The following is a 15282-nucleotide window of genomic DNA, read 5'->3' on the forward strand; positions in this document are numbered from 1 at the left end:
ACCCATTTTGCCAAAGGAAAGGAAGTTGCCTAATAATTCTGCACACCTAATATAGGGTGTTGATGTCATTAGACCACACCCCTTCTCATTACAGAGATGCACATCACCTAATATGCTTAATTGGTAGTAGGCTTTCGAGCCTATACAGCTTGGAGTAAGACAACATGCATAAAGAGGATGATGTGGTCAAAATACTCATTTGCCTAATAATTCTGCACGCAGTGTAATTACAGTGTAGTTTTATTCATTCTTTTTGAACACTTTGTGTCACATTACATCCAAAATTATTCAAGGCATAGCATGCGATTATGTACAGCTGTCCCGACGTTTCGGTCACTAATGACCTTTATCAGGGGATCTGTGTACACATCCCTTTCCTCCTGGGCGCATGGATTACAGATCCCCTGATAAAGGTCATTAGTGACCGAAACGTCGGGACAACTGTACATAATCGCATTTAAAAAGAATGAATAAAACTACACTGTAATATCAGTCAAAATTGGTGTGCCATAGAATTTCTCTCAGTTTCAGACTAGCGGCAGGGGAGTCCGGCGGGTGAACAGCCTGTCGGATCCGTCCTGCATGCAGTACTTTTAGTCCGGTTGCGCTGCTGTGCTGCCGCTGGAACTCCGCCCCCTCCCCCATTATAGTTAAGCAGTCCGGGGGCGCACGTGAACTAGCGGCAGGACGGATCCGACAGGCTGTTCACCCGCCGGAACAGCCTGCCGGACTCCCCTGCCGCTAGTGTAAAAGTACTCGAAAAAATTTTGAGATGTTATTTGCAAAGTATATGCGAAAACTGCTGCATGTTTTTCTACTTTTTTCAGTTTTTGACGGCTGTCTGGACACATATTTGGCTGTCTGGAGATATTGCATGTCTATATTCAGTAAAACGCCAGTAATGCGTATGTCATAAATACATCCTTCATATATTCATGTTATGCTGATAAATATTTCCATCATTTGGTGGTTTCTGCAGGAAACCCGAGCATATGGCCATTAGGTGGAGGAGACGCGGCATAGATAATCAGGTACATGTAATGATGTATTCTTCCTCAGCTCGTTACAAGTGTTACAAAATAAATCTGTTCGACGGAAACAATTTCTCCCCATGAGAAAAGCGATGGAAATACTGTAACTCAGAACGCCATGCACTAAACGTTCCAGGAGACGAGCCCCATTCAGCTTCTCCCTCATTACAGGTTCTTACCCTCCCCCGACAATTCAATATTCAGTAATACAAATGGATAACTGAATGGAATATGTGGTTCTGTGATGTTCCGTAGTTTGCGCGCGCTGTTCACATCGCTGTCGTAGAGGTTTGTGTACTGCAGAACCGAAGCAGGTTTAGGCTCCATTCACATGTCCGCAACGTGTTTTGCAGATCCACAGAGCCGCAAAACACGGACAGCGGCAATATGCGTTCCGCATTTTGCGGACCACACATTGCCGGCACTATAGAATATGCCTATTCTTGTCCGCAATTGCGGACAAGAGTAGGACATGTTCTATTTTTTTCAGGAACGGAATTGCGGACCTGGAAGTGCGGGTCCGCAATTCCGTGTCCGGGCAGCACATTGTGCTGCCCCATAGGAATGAATGGGTCCGCAATTCCATTCCGCAAAATGCGGAACGAAATTGCGGACGTGTGAATGGACCCTTAGAAACCGTTATCCAATCAGATGAAGTCTTGCTGAATTATTGGAAGAGCAGAAGGTGAAACTACCACCATCCAGGAACATTCACCAGACCCTCTCAGGACATATCTCGTAGGCTTGGTGCAAAGGACCTGAGCACAGTTATTTAGGCAATGTGTGACCAGAGGTATTACTTAAAGGGTTATCCCACAAAGAAAAAATATCTGGAGCATTGCAAACCATCAATGCAAAACAATTCTGATGTCCGGTTAAATTTTTGCTTTTTTCTCTTTTTTACTCACATTTAAAGCTTAGAAAACAGTCCCCCACACGCAGTACCAGTTCTGGTAATAAGAATGCTTTAAAGACTATGTCCACCCACGGAGGCAATTTTTTTTATGAATGCATTTTACTCTGCTTTTAGCCTAAAAATCTGTAACCAGTAGCCAGGAAGACATGGACAGTGAGCCCTAACTGGATCTCGCCCACTTTACCTCCCTACTTGTGTAATGTCCCAGAGTGGCATTGCCACCTTTGCACCCCGCTACTCTCTTTACTGGTTAACCTCATGTCATCATGTGTATCTACACTGTGCATTTCCTATTTTGCAACTGTTATGTTCAAGTGTAATGTGCCTGGTTCACCAGCAGGTGGCAGTGTAAATGGCAGTGCTACAGTTAGAGAGAATGGAGCTTTCCATTCCATTCTAACCCCCCCCCCTTTCCCCCCCCCCCCCTCTGTGGAGGAGTGGGCGAGTCCCACTTCCTGACGGAAGGGTGGGGACTTGTTGCTAGAGCAGTCTAGCTTACCCCCTGCTAGGGAAAGGAAGCAAGTGCTGGGCACGTCGCTGCTGGACATGCCCACGCCCAAGCCACGCCAGCTAGAGAACCTTCAGCTCTGCTGGATATGGAGGCCACAGCTTAGAGCCTCAGGAGCCAGGAGGAAAAGTTCCCTGGTATAATCTAGAGTCAGACTACAGAGAGAAGTTGCAGCACAGAGAAGAAGCAAAGATTCTATTTAAGCCTGTCAGTACAGCAGAGTTAGAGAGCAACCAATGTAGCAGAGACGAGTTTGCCTGCCAGAGTTTTAATGCCAAAGCCTGCTGGAACCAAGATAAAGCCTGTAAACCGTTTGTAGAAACATTTATGCATAGTAAAGCTGCTTTATAACTTCATCACAAGGTCTGGACTCAATTTATTCTTCATCCCCAAGTTAACTTTTCCACTTTTTCTGCTTCTAAGCCAACGCCTGGGGTCCAGTCGTATCCAGGTAGGAGCACCGTGACACCACATTACTAAAAGGGACATTGTAGGCCACCCTATACTATTCAGCCATTCCTACACCTGGGTACCAACCACCATTGCCTTGAAAAGAGGGCCCTGGGTCGCGGAGAACGCTGCAACTGGCGTCATGAGACTCTGTACAATCTCAAATAGTACCCCAGGGTGGCAAGTCCGCAACTGGTCAACGTTCCCTACGCTGCAACTGTGCAAGACAGAGACAGAACAAGACAGAGACGTCTCCATAAGGGAATGGGTCAGAACAGGGAATACAAATCAGTACACAATACCAAGACAGGTGGTAGACACAAAGCCAGGCCAAAGAACCAAACTGGAAACGCAGTAACAAAACACGAGACAGAGAGTGGTCAAAGGCAAGCAGAGGTCAATAACAATAATAGCAATCCACATGCACACAGAACCAGGAGCACAGGAGTCTGAACTATCACTGCCAAAGGTGTATGGTCAGCAGGGGATTTAAATAGGGAGCTGAATCCTTGGGTCAGAACCTGACAGGTCCATGGACTCGGCACCCCATTGAACTAGAACTCAAGTTGCACATATACAGTCAGGTCCATAAATATTGGGATATCGACACAATTCTAACATTTTTGGCTCTATACACAGATGTGCCTTACCTGCAGACTGTCAGCTTTAATTTGAGGGTATTTACATCCACATCAGGTGAACGGTGTAGGAATTACAACAGTTTGCTTATGTGCCTCCCACTTGTTAAGGACCAAAAGTAATGGGACAGAATACTAATCATAAATCAAACTTTCACTTTTTAATACTTGGTTGCAAATCCTTTTCAGTCAGTTACAGCCTGAAGTCTGGAACGCATAGACATCACCAGACGCTGGGTTTCATACCTGGTGATGCTCTGCCAGGCCTCTACTGCAACTGTCTTCAGTTCCTGCTTGTTCTTGGGGCATTTTCCCTTCTGTTAAAAAACTCTTTGGTTGCTGTTGCAGTATGCTTTGGGTCATTGTCCATCTGCCCTGTGAAGCGCCGTCCAATGAGTTCTGAAGCATTTGGCTGAATATGAGCAGATATTATTGCCCGAAACACTTCAGAATTTATCCTGCTGCTTTTGTCAGCAGTAACATCATCAATAAATACAAGAGAACCAGTTCCATTGGCAGCCATACATGCCCACGCCATGACACTACCACCACCATGCTTCACTGATGAGGTGGTATGCTTAGGATCATGAGCAGTTCCTTTTCTTCTCCATGTTTAGCGGCTCCTGCTGCCCAAGCCGGTGTCTACGAAAGTAGGGCAGTGGGCAACACGCAAAGCGACCCCCACGTTGGTTTGTCCTGGGGATTCTGTGTATTGTAAATAGCTGATGGCGGCTAATATTCCCAATTCCACAAAGCGCGGACATTTCTATAGAGAGACAGCAGCCGTTGTCCTGGAACATGACCTCTGCCCTTACTAATGTATTGTGATGTCCATATTGCCTCCTTTGCTGGTTGGATTCCGTTTTCTATCCCATTATATACTGCTCGTTTCCATGGTTACAGCCACCGCCTCAGCGCAGATGGGAGGAGGCCATGGACTGCTGGGCATGTGTGTGTATAATGAGGCAGAAAAACTGATCAAACCAGCAAAGGAGACAATCTGGACAATCACAATACATTAGTAAGTGCCACTTGCTGGAGGGAGACAGGTCCCCCAGGCTGTCAGTAGATATACAGCAATCGCTCTCTCCTCTCTGGACACAGTATACACAGGTGACGTCAGCGTCATTTTCAGGAGTTCCCCTCAGGGCAGCTCGAGGCCTCATGACGTCACAAGTCTATTGGAAGGCGGGGTCGCACGAGCTGGTGGGCGGGGTTCTGTGCCGGGGGCGTGCCTGTCCGGCGAGAGCCCGGGAGATGTCAGTGAAGACGGGGACACGCGGTGTCGCGGGAGTGATAATGACCGGTAATAACGGGACGGCGGAGCGACAGCCGGACGAGGAAGAAGAAGAAGAGGAGGAGGAGGAAGGGGAGAGCCGATGTCCTGGCTGCACGGTGAGGGAGGGCAGGGGGCCGCGGCCGCACATGTGACCGGCGCCCTGTAACCGCTACAGCGTGTCTGCGGACTACGACTCCCAGCGTGCACTGACTGAGCCGCTGTATTAGTCCGAGCCGGGCCTGGACTATAGTGTGAACATGTGCGCGAGTAACAGCGCGGAGCCGTGCTGTGTGCGGCAGCAACGTGCACGACCGGCGGCAACAACAATGTACACAACCGGCGGCAACAACAATGTACACAACCGGCGGCAACAATGTACACAACCGGCGGTAACTATATACACAATCAGTGTGTACACAGCCGGCGGCAACGACAATGTACACAACCGGCGGTAACTATATACACAATCAGTGTGTACACAATCAGCGGCAACAATGTACAGTCGGCGGTAACTATCTATACACAGTGTGTATACAACCGGCGGTAACAATGTACACAACCAGCGGCAACTATATACACAATCAGTGTGTACACAGCCGGCGGCAACAACAACGTACACAACCGGCGGCAACAACAACGTACACAACCGGCGGCAACAACAACGTACACAACCGGCGGTAACTATATACACAATCAGTGTGTACACAATCAGCGGCAACAATGTACAGTTGGCGGTAACAATGTACACAGTGTGTATACAACCGGCGGCAACAATGTACACAACCAGCGGCAACTATATACACAATCAGTGTGTACACAGCCGGCGGCAACGACAATGTACACAACCGGCGGTAACTATATACACAATCAGTGTGTACACAATCAGCGGCAACAATGTACAGTCGGCGGTAACTATCTATACACAGTGTGTATACAACCGGCGGTAACAATGTACACAACCAGCGGCAACTATATACACAATCAGTGTGTACACAGCCGGCGGCAACAACAACGTACACAACCGGCGGCAACAACAACGTACACAACCGGCGGCAACAACAACGTACACAACCGGCGGTAACTATATACACAATCAGTGTGTACACAATCAGCGGCAACAATGTACAGTTGGCGGTAACAATGTACACAGTGTGTATACAACCGGCGGCAACAATGTACACAACCAGCGGCAACTATATACACAATCAGTGTGTACACAGCCGGCGGCAACGACAATGTACACAACCGGCGGTAACTATATACACAATCAGTGTGTACACAATCAGCGGCAACAATGTACAGTCGGCGGTAACTATCTATACACAGTGTGTATACAACCGGCGGTAACAATGTACACAACCAGCGGCAACTATATACACAATCAGTGTGTACACAGCCGGCGGCAACAACAACGTACACAACCGGCGGCAACAACAACGTACACAACCGGCGGCAACAACAACGTACACAACCGGCGGTAACTATATACACAATCAGTGTGTACACAATCAGCGGCAACAATGTACAGTTGGCGGTAACAATGTACACAGTGTGTATACAACCGGCGGCAACAATGTACACAACCAGCGGCAACTATATACACAATCAGTGTGTACACAGCCGGCGGCAACGACAATGTACACAACCGGCGGTAACTATATACACAATCAGTGTGTACACAATCAGCGGCAACAATGTACAGTCGGCGGTAACTATCTATACACAGTGTGTATACAACCGGCGGTAACAATGTACACAACCAGCGGCAACTATATACACAATCAGTGTGTACACAACCGGCGGCAACAACAACAACGTACACAACCGGCGGCAACAACAACGTACACAACCGGCGGCAACAACAACAACGTAAACAAATGGCGGCAACAATGTACAGTCGGCGGTAACTATATACACAGTGTGTATACAACCGGCGGTAACAATGTACACAACCAGCAACAACAACGTACACAGCCGGCGTAACTATATACACAATCAGTGTGTATACAACCAGCGGCAACAATGTACAGTTGGCGGTAACAATGTACACAGTGTGTATACAACCGGCGGTAACAATGTACACAGCCGGTGGTGGGGCAGTAACAGGAGACACTCAATGGTAACAATTAGAGATGAGCGAATTTCAAGTTCTGAAATTCGTTTGGTGGTAAAAGGTGATATAGAAGTCTATGGGCTGCAGAACCGATCTGTCCGCTTTCCGTTATACATTCCGTCATAGAATTGCGTTATGGTCCGTGGTAACTGAATCCATAACGCAATTCACCTTTTACCACCAAACGAAGCGTGAACGAATTTCATAATGTGAAATTTGCTCATTCCTAGTAACAATGTAAAAGCCTGTGGCAACAAAGTACACACAGCGGCAACAATGTAAGGGCTCTTTCACACTTGCGTTCTTTTCTTCCGGCATAGAGTTCCGTCGTCGGGGCTCTATGCCGGAAGAATCCTGATCAGGATTATCCTAATGCATTCTGAATGGAGAGAAATCCGTTCAGGATGCATCAGGATGTCTTCAGTTCCGGAACGGAACGTTTTTTTGGCCGGAGAAAATACCGCAGCATGCTGCGCTTTTTGCTTCGGTCAAAAATCCTGAAGACTTGCCGCATCGACGGATCCGGAATTAATGCCCATTGGAAGGCATTAATCCGGATCCGGCCTTAAGCTAAACGTCGATGTTTAGCTTTTTCTGAATGGTTACCATGGCTGCCGGGACGCTAAAGTCCTTGCAGCCATGGTAAAGTGTAGTGGGGAGCGGGGGAGCAGTATACTTACCGTCCGTGCGGCTCCCCGGGCGCTCCAGAGTGACGTCAGGGCGCCCCAAGCGCATGGATCATGTGATCGCATGGATCACGTCATCCATGCGCATGGGGCGCTCTGACGTCATTCTGGAGCGCCCCGGGAGCCGCACGGACTGTAAGTATACCACTCCCCCGCTCCTACTATGGCAACCAGGACTTTAATAGCGTCCTGGCTGCCATAGTAACACTGAAAGCATTTTGAAGACGGATCCGTCTTCAAATGCTTTCAGTTCACTTGCGGTGTTACGGATCCGACGGGCACCTCCGGCAAATGGAGTACACGCCGGATCCGGACAACGCAAGTGTGAAAGAGGCCTTATACTTTATATATTTGTTTAGAAAGTTAAAAAAAATACATTAAAAACACCCGCAGCCTCCTGCTATTTCCTTTGAGCTGTACATACATGTCTCCCCCCCCCCCCCCCCCCCCCCCCCTATATTTGGCACTGGGGAACCCCGGAGCTGATGTGACTGCCGTCAGGTGCCCCCTCAGATTGAAGCTCTGTGTTACACGGTGTCATGGCTGGCCCTGCAGTGTAGCCCAGGACTTAAAGTAAACATTGCTGAATGGCAGGGAAGAGGTTAAAATGAGAAAACACGTTATATTTCGGACCCCTTCCAGTACAGCGCCACTGCTACGGTCCCCCCTGACCAGGTTTTCTTTGTTACATGGCTGCAACAGTAACGTGCCTGTCACACTTGTCCTCTGCAGCCAATCAGTGGCCTCAGTGGCCTTGTGCTTTTAGAGATGAGCAAGGGGCTGACCCCTGAAGAAGCCCCCAGCAGTCGCTTTATTGACAGGGACATCTCGCAAAGTAAATATGAACGGTCGCTGCTCTGGAAGTGGCCTCTGCGCTTGCGCCTCTGCTCAGAACAGAGACTGTCAGGGCTGGGCGAGATCTCCGGCCCTGTCACTCATGTGGCAGGTGGGCGCTTCGTCAGGGGACAGCCCTTCGCAGGTGATTGTCGCTGCGATGGTGGGTTGGATGGATCGGAGCAGCAACACTGGAGCAGAGGGGGTTTGAACCGGTAATAGCTTGTTTTATTATTTTAACCCTTTTCCTACCACTTGGCAATTTCCATTTTAAGGGCTCATGCACACGGCCATAAGTGTTCTGCAGTCTGCGTGCCACCATTTATTTTTTTAACTTTTGTAGAAATGTCATGTCTGTAAAACTGACTAGAATAGGACATGTTCTGTCTTTTTATTTTTATTTTGCGGGGCCACAGAACGGACGTGTGCTGTCCGCATCTTTTGTGGCCCCATTGAAATTAATGGATCCGCGTCCGATCCACCAAAAATGCTGATAGAAACTACGGCCGTGTGCACGAACCCTAAGACCTTATTCACACCGTCAGGCCTCATGCACATGAACGTATTTTCATTCTGTGTCCGTTCCGTGTTTTTTTTTTTGCGGACCATATACGGAACCATTCACTTTAAAGGGTCCGCAAAAAAAACGGAAGGTACTCCGTGTGCATTCCGTTTCCGTATGTCCGTATTTCCGCAATAAAATAGAATATGTCCTATTGTCCGCATTACGGACAAGGATAGGACTGTTCTATTCTGCTTCGTTCTGCAAAATACGGAATGTACACGGATGTCATCCGTATTTTTTTGCGGACCGCAAAATACATACGCTCGTGTGCATGAGGCCTCAGTGTTTGATCAGTGATTGTGAGCCAAAACCAGGAGCGGAACCTCCACAGAGGTAAGGGAAAGATCTGCGCCTGTTCTGTGTTTCTGACCTGCACCTGGTTTTGGCTCACAAACCCTGATGGTGAATAAGGCCGGACTCTGACAACCTAGTTTCTACTTGTTAACAGCTGATCGTTGGAGATGCCAGGTGTCAGACCCCCACCAATCTCCTTGATTACCTGTTCTGTGGGTAGATTATTGATATGTAAGTCCTGGAAGCCCCCTTTATGGAGTGTTGGATGTCAGTGCGTCACATACTGTCTTAGTGTACATCTACACAGTGACAGGTGCTGCCATAGAAATGAATGGGGTCACAGCGCGACTCGCGTTTTCTCTGACCGCGACACAGTGTTGTTTTTTTTCTGTGTGTGTCGCGGTCACACTGTGACCCCATTCATTCTTATGGCTGCCCTGCTACACATGCGCTCAACACGAGTCATGCCCAAAATTGCCTTGTAGACATACCCCTAATGCTCTAACCCAGGTGTCTGCAACCTCCAGCTGTTGTGAAACTACAACTCCCAGCATGCTCCGTACATTTCTATGAGAGTTCCTAGAACAGCAGTGAAGGCATTTATGCTGGGAGTTGTAGTTTCACAACAGCTGGACTGCTCTAGGTAGTAGCACACTGAACACCTCCGCGCCCCCTGCATCGGGGTTCCACCGCCCTCTGCTCAATACACAGTCCTTTAGCAGCCATGTAGGTCCCCGAAATAAAGCTTGGCGGGGATCTAATGGGCAAGGCTTCTCTACAGACAGCACACGTATCCATTGACTTTAATGTGCTTGTTCACACACCCTTGTTTGTCCTCTAACCATGGGCAAGCGGAAAAATGACGGAGACGTGCACGAGCCCTTTATCTGCCCGTTGACTAATTTGAGTTGATACAGTGAGCTGGTTCATCAGTGTTTTTACTTCAGATTTTACACTGAACATTAAAGGGTTATTCTGGGTAAATGAAGTCATCCCCCTATCCACAGGAACAGGCCAGGAACTCCCGTAGAAAGGCATGGCTGACTGGCTGCTCCATTCATTTCGGGGATCTGCAGGGGTACGGGATCCCAGTTCTTGTGATCAGTGGGGGTCTCAGCGTCCCTGTGTGCCATTGTGTGTGGAGCTTGTTCCCAAACAGTCCAAAATAGTTTGATGCCGTTGATTCCCTCTAGCAAAAAAATGTGCTTTAGGCCCCTTTCACACGGGCGAGTTTTCCGCGCGGATGCGATGCGTGAGCTGAACGCATTGCACCCGCACTGAATCCTGACCCATTCATTTCTATGGGGCTGTTCACATGAGCGGTGATTTTCACGCATCACTTGTGCGTTGCGTGAAAATCGCAGCATGCTCTATATTCTGTGTTTTTCACGCAACGCAGGCCCCATGGAAGTGACTGGGGTTGCGTGAAAATCGCAAGCATCCACAAGCAAGTGCGGATGCGGTGCGATTTTCACGCACGGTTGCTAGGAGACTATCGGGATGGAGACCCGATCATTATTATTTTCCCTTATAACATGGTTATAAGGGAAAATAATAGCATTCTGAATACAGAATGCATAGTAAAATAGCGCTGAAGGGGTTAAAAAAATAAATAAATTTAATTCCCCTTAATCCACTTGCTCGCGCTGCCGGCATCTAGTCTGTCTCCTTCTTTGCTGAACAGGACCTGTGGTGAGCATTCATTGCAGGAACAGGACCTGTGGTGACGTCACTCCGGTCATCACATGATCTTTTACCATGGTGATGGGTCATGTGATGACCGAAGTGACGTCACCACAGGTCCTGTTCCTGCAATGAATGCTCACCACAGGTCCTGTTCAGCAAAGAAGGAGACAGACGAGATGCCGGCAGCGCGAGCAAGTGGATTAAAGGGAATTAAATCTTTTTTTTTTTTTTTTTAACCCCTCCAGCGCTATTTTACTATGCATTCTGTATTCAGAATGCTATTATTTTCCCTTATAACCATGTTATAAGGGAAAATACAATCTACAGAACACCGATCCCAAGCCCGAACTTCTGTGAAGAAGTTCGGGTTTGGGTACCAAACATGCACGATTTTTCTCACGCGAGTGCAAAATGCATTACAATGTTTTGCACTCGCGCGGAAAAATCGCGCGTGTTCCCGCAACGCACCCGCACATTTTCCCGCAACGCCCGTCTGAAAGAGGCCTTAGGCCTACTGCACACGACCGTATGGCTTTTTCAGTGTTTTGCGGTCTGTTTTTCACGGATCCGTTGTTCCGTTTTTTTGTTTCCGTTGTGTTTCCGTTTGTTATGTTTTTCCGTTCCGTATTTCCTTATGCCATATACAGTATACAGTAATTACATAGAAAAAATTGGGCTGGGTATAACATTTTCAATAGATGGTTCAGCAAAAACGGAACGGATACGGAAGATATACGGATGCATTTCCGTATGTGTTCCATTTTTTTCTTTGCGGACCCATTGACTTGAATGGAGCCACAAAACGTGATTTGCGGTCAATAAATAGGACATGTTCTATCTTTCAACGGAACAGAAAAACGGAAATACGGAAACAGAATGCATACGGAGTACATTCAGTTTTTTTTTGGGGACACATTGAAATGAATGGTTCCGTATACAGAACGCAAAAAAAAGCCCGTAAATTGAAAAAAAATACGGTCGTGTGTAAGAGGCCTTACCGTAATTTCCTGACCTATTCCTCGTTCCAGTTTGGAGGGTGCGAGGGATCGCGTCGATCGCCCTTGTGTGCCACACAAATGAATAAGATGCAAACATTATGACCTTGTTGTGGTTTATTATTTATGTGCTATATGCCATGTGGACTATTTTATGAATGTCTTCGCTGATCCTTTAAAGGGAGTCGGCCAGTAGTTTTGACCATGCTAAACTGCTGACAGCACTGGGTAGGGGCTGGGGAGAACAGTACCAGCATTCCATTTGTGAAGCTTTTATTATCAGGAGTAGTGTGAATATGAATTTATATTCTGCCAGGTTCTGCTTCAGTCTTTTGCATCACCAAGTAGATGTCTTTTCCAGAAGTGCCGCTGCCTTTTTGGTTTCATTCCTCCGCTGTTTCTTTGTTTACTGCTCTTGTCAGGGATTTCGACCACCATTGTGATCCTGCAGCAGTGGTCGCACTTGCGCAGTGTGCTTTGCTTGTTTTGAGCATGTGCAGCAGCTCTCTGCCTTATCATAGTATTTAATGTCTAGTCGCCCTGGAGCTGGTCCATCCAGCGATGCAGAGCACAGGCCGATCCTGCTGATGAGCACTAATGCTCGTACAGTCAAGCAGTGCGATGATGTCATCATAGTGGCCCTTGCCTGTACCGTCAGTCACGTTGGAGAGTCCCTCCCACACAAGAAGTAGAAAGCCCTGGCACTGGAGAGAAGATGAGAAACCAAGTGCCCAGGAGGCAGAGCTTCATTGTGTTGTGTCTTCTCCATCGAGCTGCCAGGGGATCACTACAGAGGTGGAGTTGTGAAGCAGCTCAGTGCAGGGAGCACTTCACAGTAAAGCTCCGCCTCCTGGACACTTGACACTTGAGTAGTATTTGGCAGAATAAATATTCATATCCAAACTGCACCTGATGATAATACATACGTTTTGTTTTTGTCCTAATGCCGTCAACGGTCTAAACTGCTGACAGATTCACTTTAAAGGGGTTGTGTCAAGTTTGAAACGTATCCCCTATCTTCAGGGTAGGGAATCAGTATCTGATCAGCGAGGGTCCTATAACTGGGACTCCCTCCGATCAGAACTGGCTCCCATGTCCCTGTACTCTACCATCTCCAGCAGTCCCATAGAGACTTCAGTTATATGGGGACTAGAGTGTTAACCAAATACCACTGTGTGATTGTGGCTGAAAGGTTCGGACGTAGGTGTTTTATTAGTACATTTATTAGGTCTCATGCACACGACTATACGTATTTTGCGATCCACATAGGTCACTGGCCACGTTTTCCTAAGGCTCCATTCACACGACTGTGTGGCCACAGTGCCTGTGTTGTGGACGGCTGCATTCAATGGATCTGAGATTCGCAAGATGAAATCCTATGTCCATGCCTCTGTGCTGCAAAAGAAAGAACATGTCCCATCTTTCGCCGTATCTTGCGGATCTCGGACCCATTGAATGCAGCGGTCCGCACCACGATGCGGAGTGCACACGGCTGGTGCCTATGATTTGCAGACTCTGGATAGATCATCAGCATCTGATCGGCGGAGGCCCGAGACCCCTGCCGATCAGCTGTTTGAGAAGGCAGCGGCGCTCCAGGACGCACGACTTACCACAGGCCCAGGGACGTCACGACTAGTATCACTGCCCTGGGCGCAGCTAAGCTCCATTCAAGGGAGCAGAGCTTAGCCGCGCCCAGGCCAGTGATACTGGTCATGACATCACTGGGCCTGAGAGAAACCGAGAGAAGGCCGCAGCGCTGCTGGAGTGCCACTGCCTTCTCAAGCAGCTGATCGGCAGGGGTCCCGGGTGTCTGACCCCCGCAAATCAGATGCTGATGATCTATGTAGAGGATAGCTCATCAGTTTAAAAGAACTGCAGAACCCCTTTAACGTCATTGTTTTAATGACTTTTGTGTAACTTTACTGAGTATCTACAGCCAAATCACAGTTCTAAAATAGTTGCGCGACAGCACGTGGCAGATGAGTTGCACATATTATTGTCGCGTGGCACTTTCCCATGTATCCTCACCCTAAATGTGAACCAGGCCTAATTCTGCACCAAACGGCCTGTAGTGTGCGGATTTCATTGTGGATTTTGGTGCAGAATTTTTAGGTTGTCATTTTTACTGTTAGAGAACAGCTACATAGCGACACAAAAACGTGTGACTTGTCTGCAACACAGCGAAGTTGCAGGTGAGTCGTGTGTCGTGCTTGACTTACATTAAAGTCACGCGCGGCGTGCGACACAAAACCAAACATGTTTGGACTTTTTGATGCTGTTGCGTTGAAATCGCATTGCGTCGCTATTGGCAAACATTACATGAAACCTTACTCTAAGGGCTCATACACACAGCTAGCTGCAGCTGTTTTTGCGGTCTGCAAATTGCAGATCTGCAAAACACGGATAGCGGCCGTGCGGTTTCTGCATTTTGCGGAGCGGAACATCCTGCCCTCTGTAGATGGGACATGTTCTATTTATTTGCGGGTGCGGCAGAGCAGACTTACGGGTGCAGATAGTACACGGAGTGCTGTCCACATCTTTTGCAGCCCCATTAAAGTGAACGGTCCGCATCTGGCCCGCAAATAATGCGGACAAAAACAGCGGTCGTGTGCATGAGCCCTAATTGTGAGCCAAAATGTGAAAACAAGAAAGGATAAAGTCTGGGACAGATCTGATGTTTCATCTTTTCTTTTAGTCGTCTGTAATCTGGATTTCTATGGCCGCATTCGGACGTTATTCTTTAAAGTGCTTTTTCGAAATTTCTATAGTTATTGCCTGTCTTCGAGACAGATCATCAACCCCGACACCCCCAACAGTCCCCCACCTGAGGATAGATCAACAGTATCTTATTCCTGGATCCCACAATACTAATGTATGGTGATTGTCCATATTGCCTCCTTTCATGGCTGGATTAATTTTTCCATCACATTATACACTGCTTGTTTCCATGGTTATGACCATCCTTCAATCCATCAGCGGTGGCCGTGCTTGCTTACTATAGGAAAAAGCACAAAGCACTAGCCTATGTGCAGTACCCCGGCCACGGCCACCAGAGAGGCCGCTGCTTTTTCCTATAGTGTGCAAGCACGACCACCACTGATGGATTGCAGGCTGGTCGTAACCACGGAAACAAGCAGTGTATAATGTGATGGAAAAATGAATGAAGCCAGCAAAGGAGGCAATATGGACAATCACAGTACATTAGTAACTGCCTTGTATTAACTTTCTCTACATGATAAATGCCATTTGCTGAAGTGCTGTAAGCCTCCACGTCTTCTCTTACATTG

At 47.8% G+C, this 15282-nt stretch overlaps 1 protein-coding gene across 4 annotated transcripts in view; it reads left to right on the top strand.

The window, feature by feature from the left end:
* The first annotated feature begins 4777 nt into the window (after positions 1-4777).
* The window catches only part of USP28 (ubiquitin specific peptidase 28), a 100206-nt gene continuing 89701 nt past the window's right edge, over positions 4778-15282 (top strand). For all 4 annotated transcript variants that reach the window (XM_040426799.1, XM_040426806.1, XM_040426815.1 and 1 more), the window contains exon 1: positions 4778-4938. In XM_040426799.1, the coding sequence (XP_040282733.1) occupies positions 4801-4938 (138 nt within the window). In that variant the 5' untranslated portion in view covers positions 4778-4800. The remainder of the gene's footprint in view (positions 4939-15282) is intronic.

This window comes from Bufo bufo, chromosome 1, assembly GCF_905171765.1.
Source record: "Bufo bufo chromosome 1, aBufBuf1.1, whole genome shotgun sequence".
NCBI classification, from domain to species: Eukaryota; Metazoa; Chordata; class Amphibia; order Anura; family Bufonidae; genus Bufo; species Bufo bufo.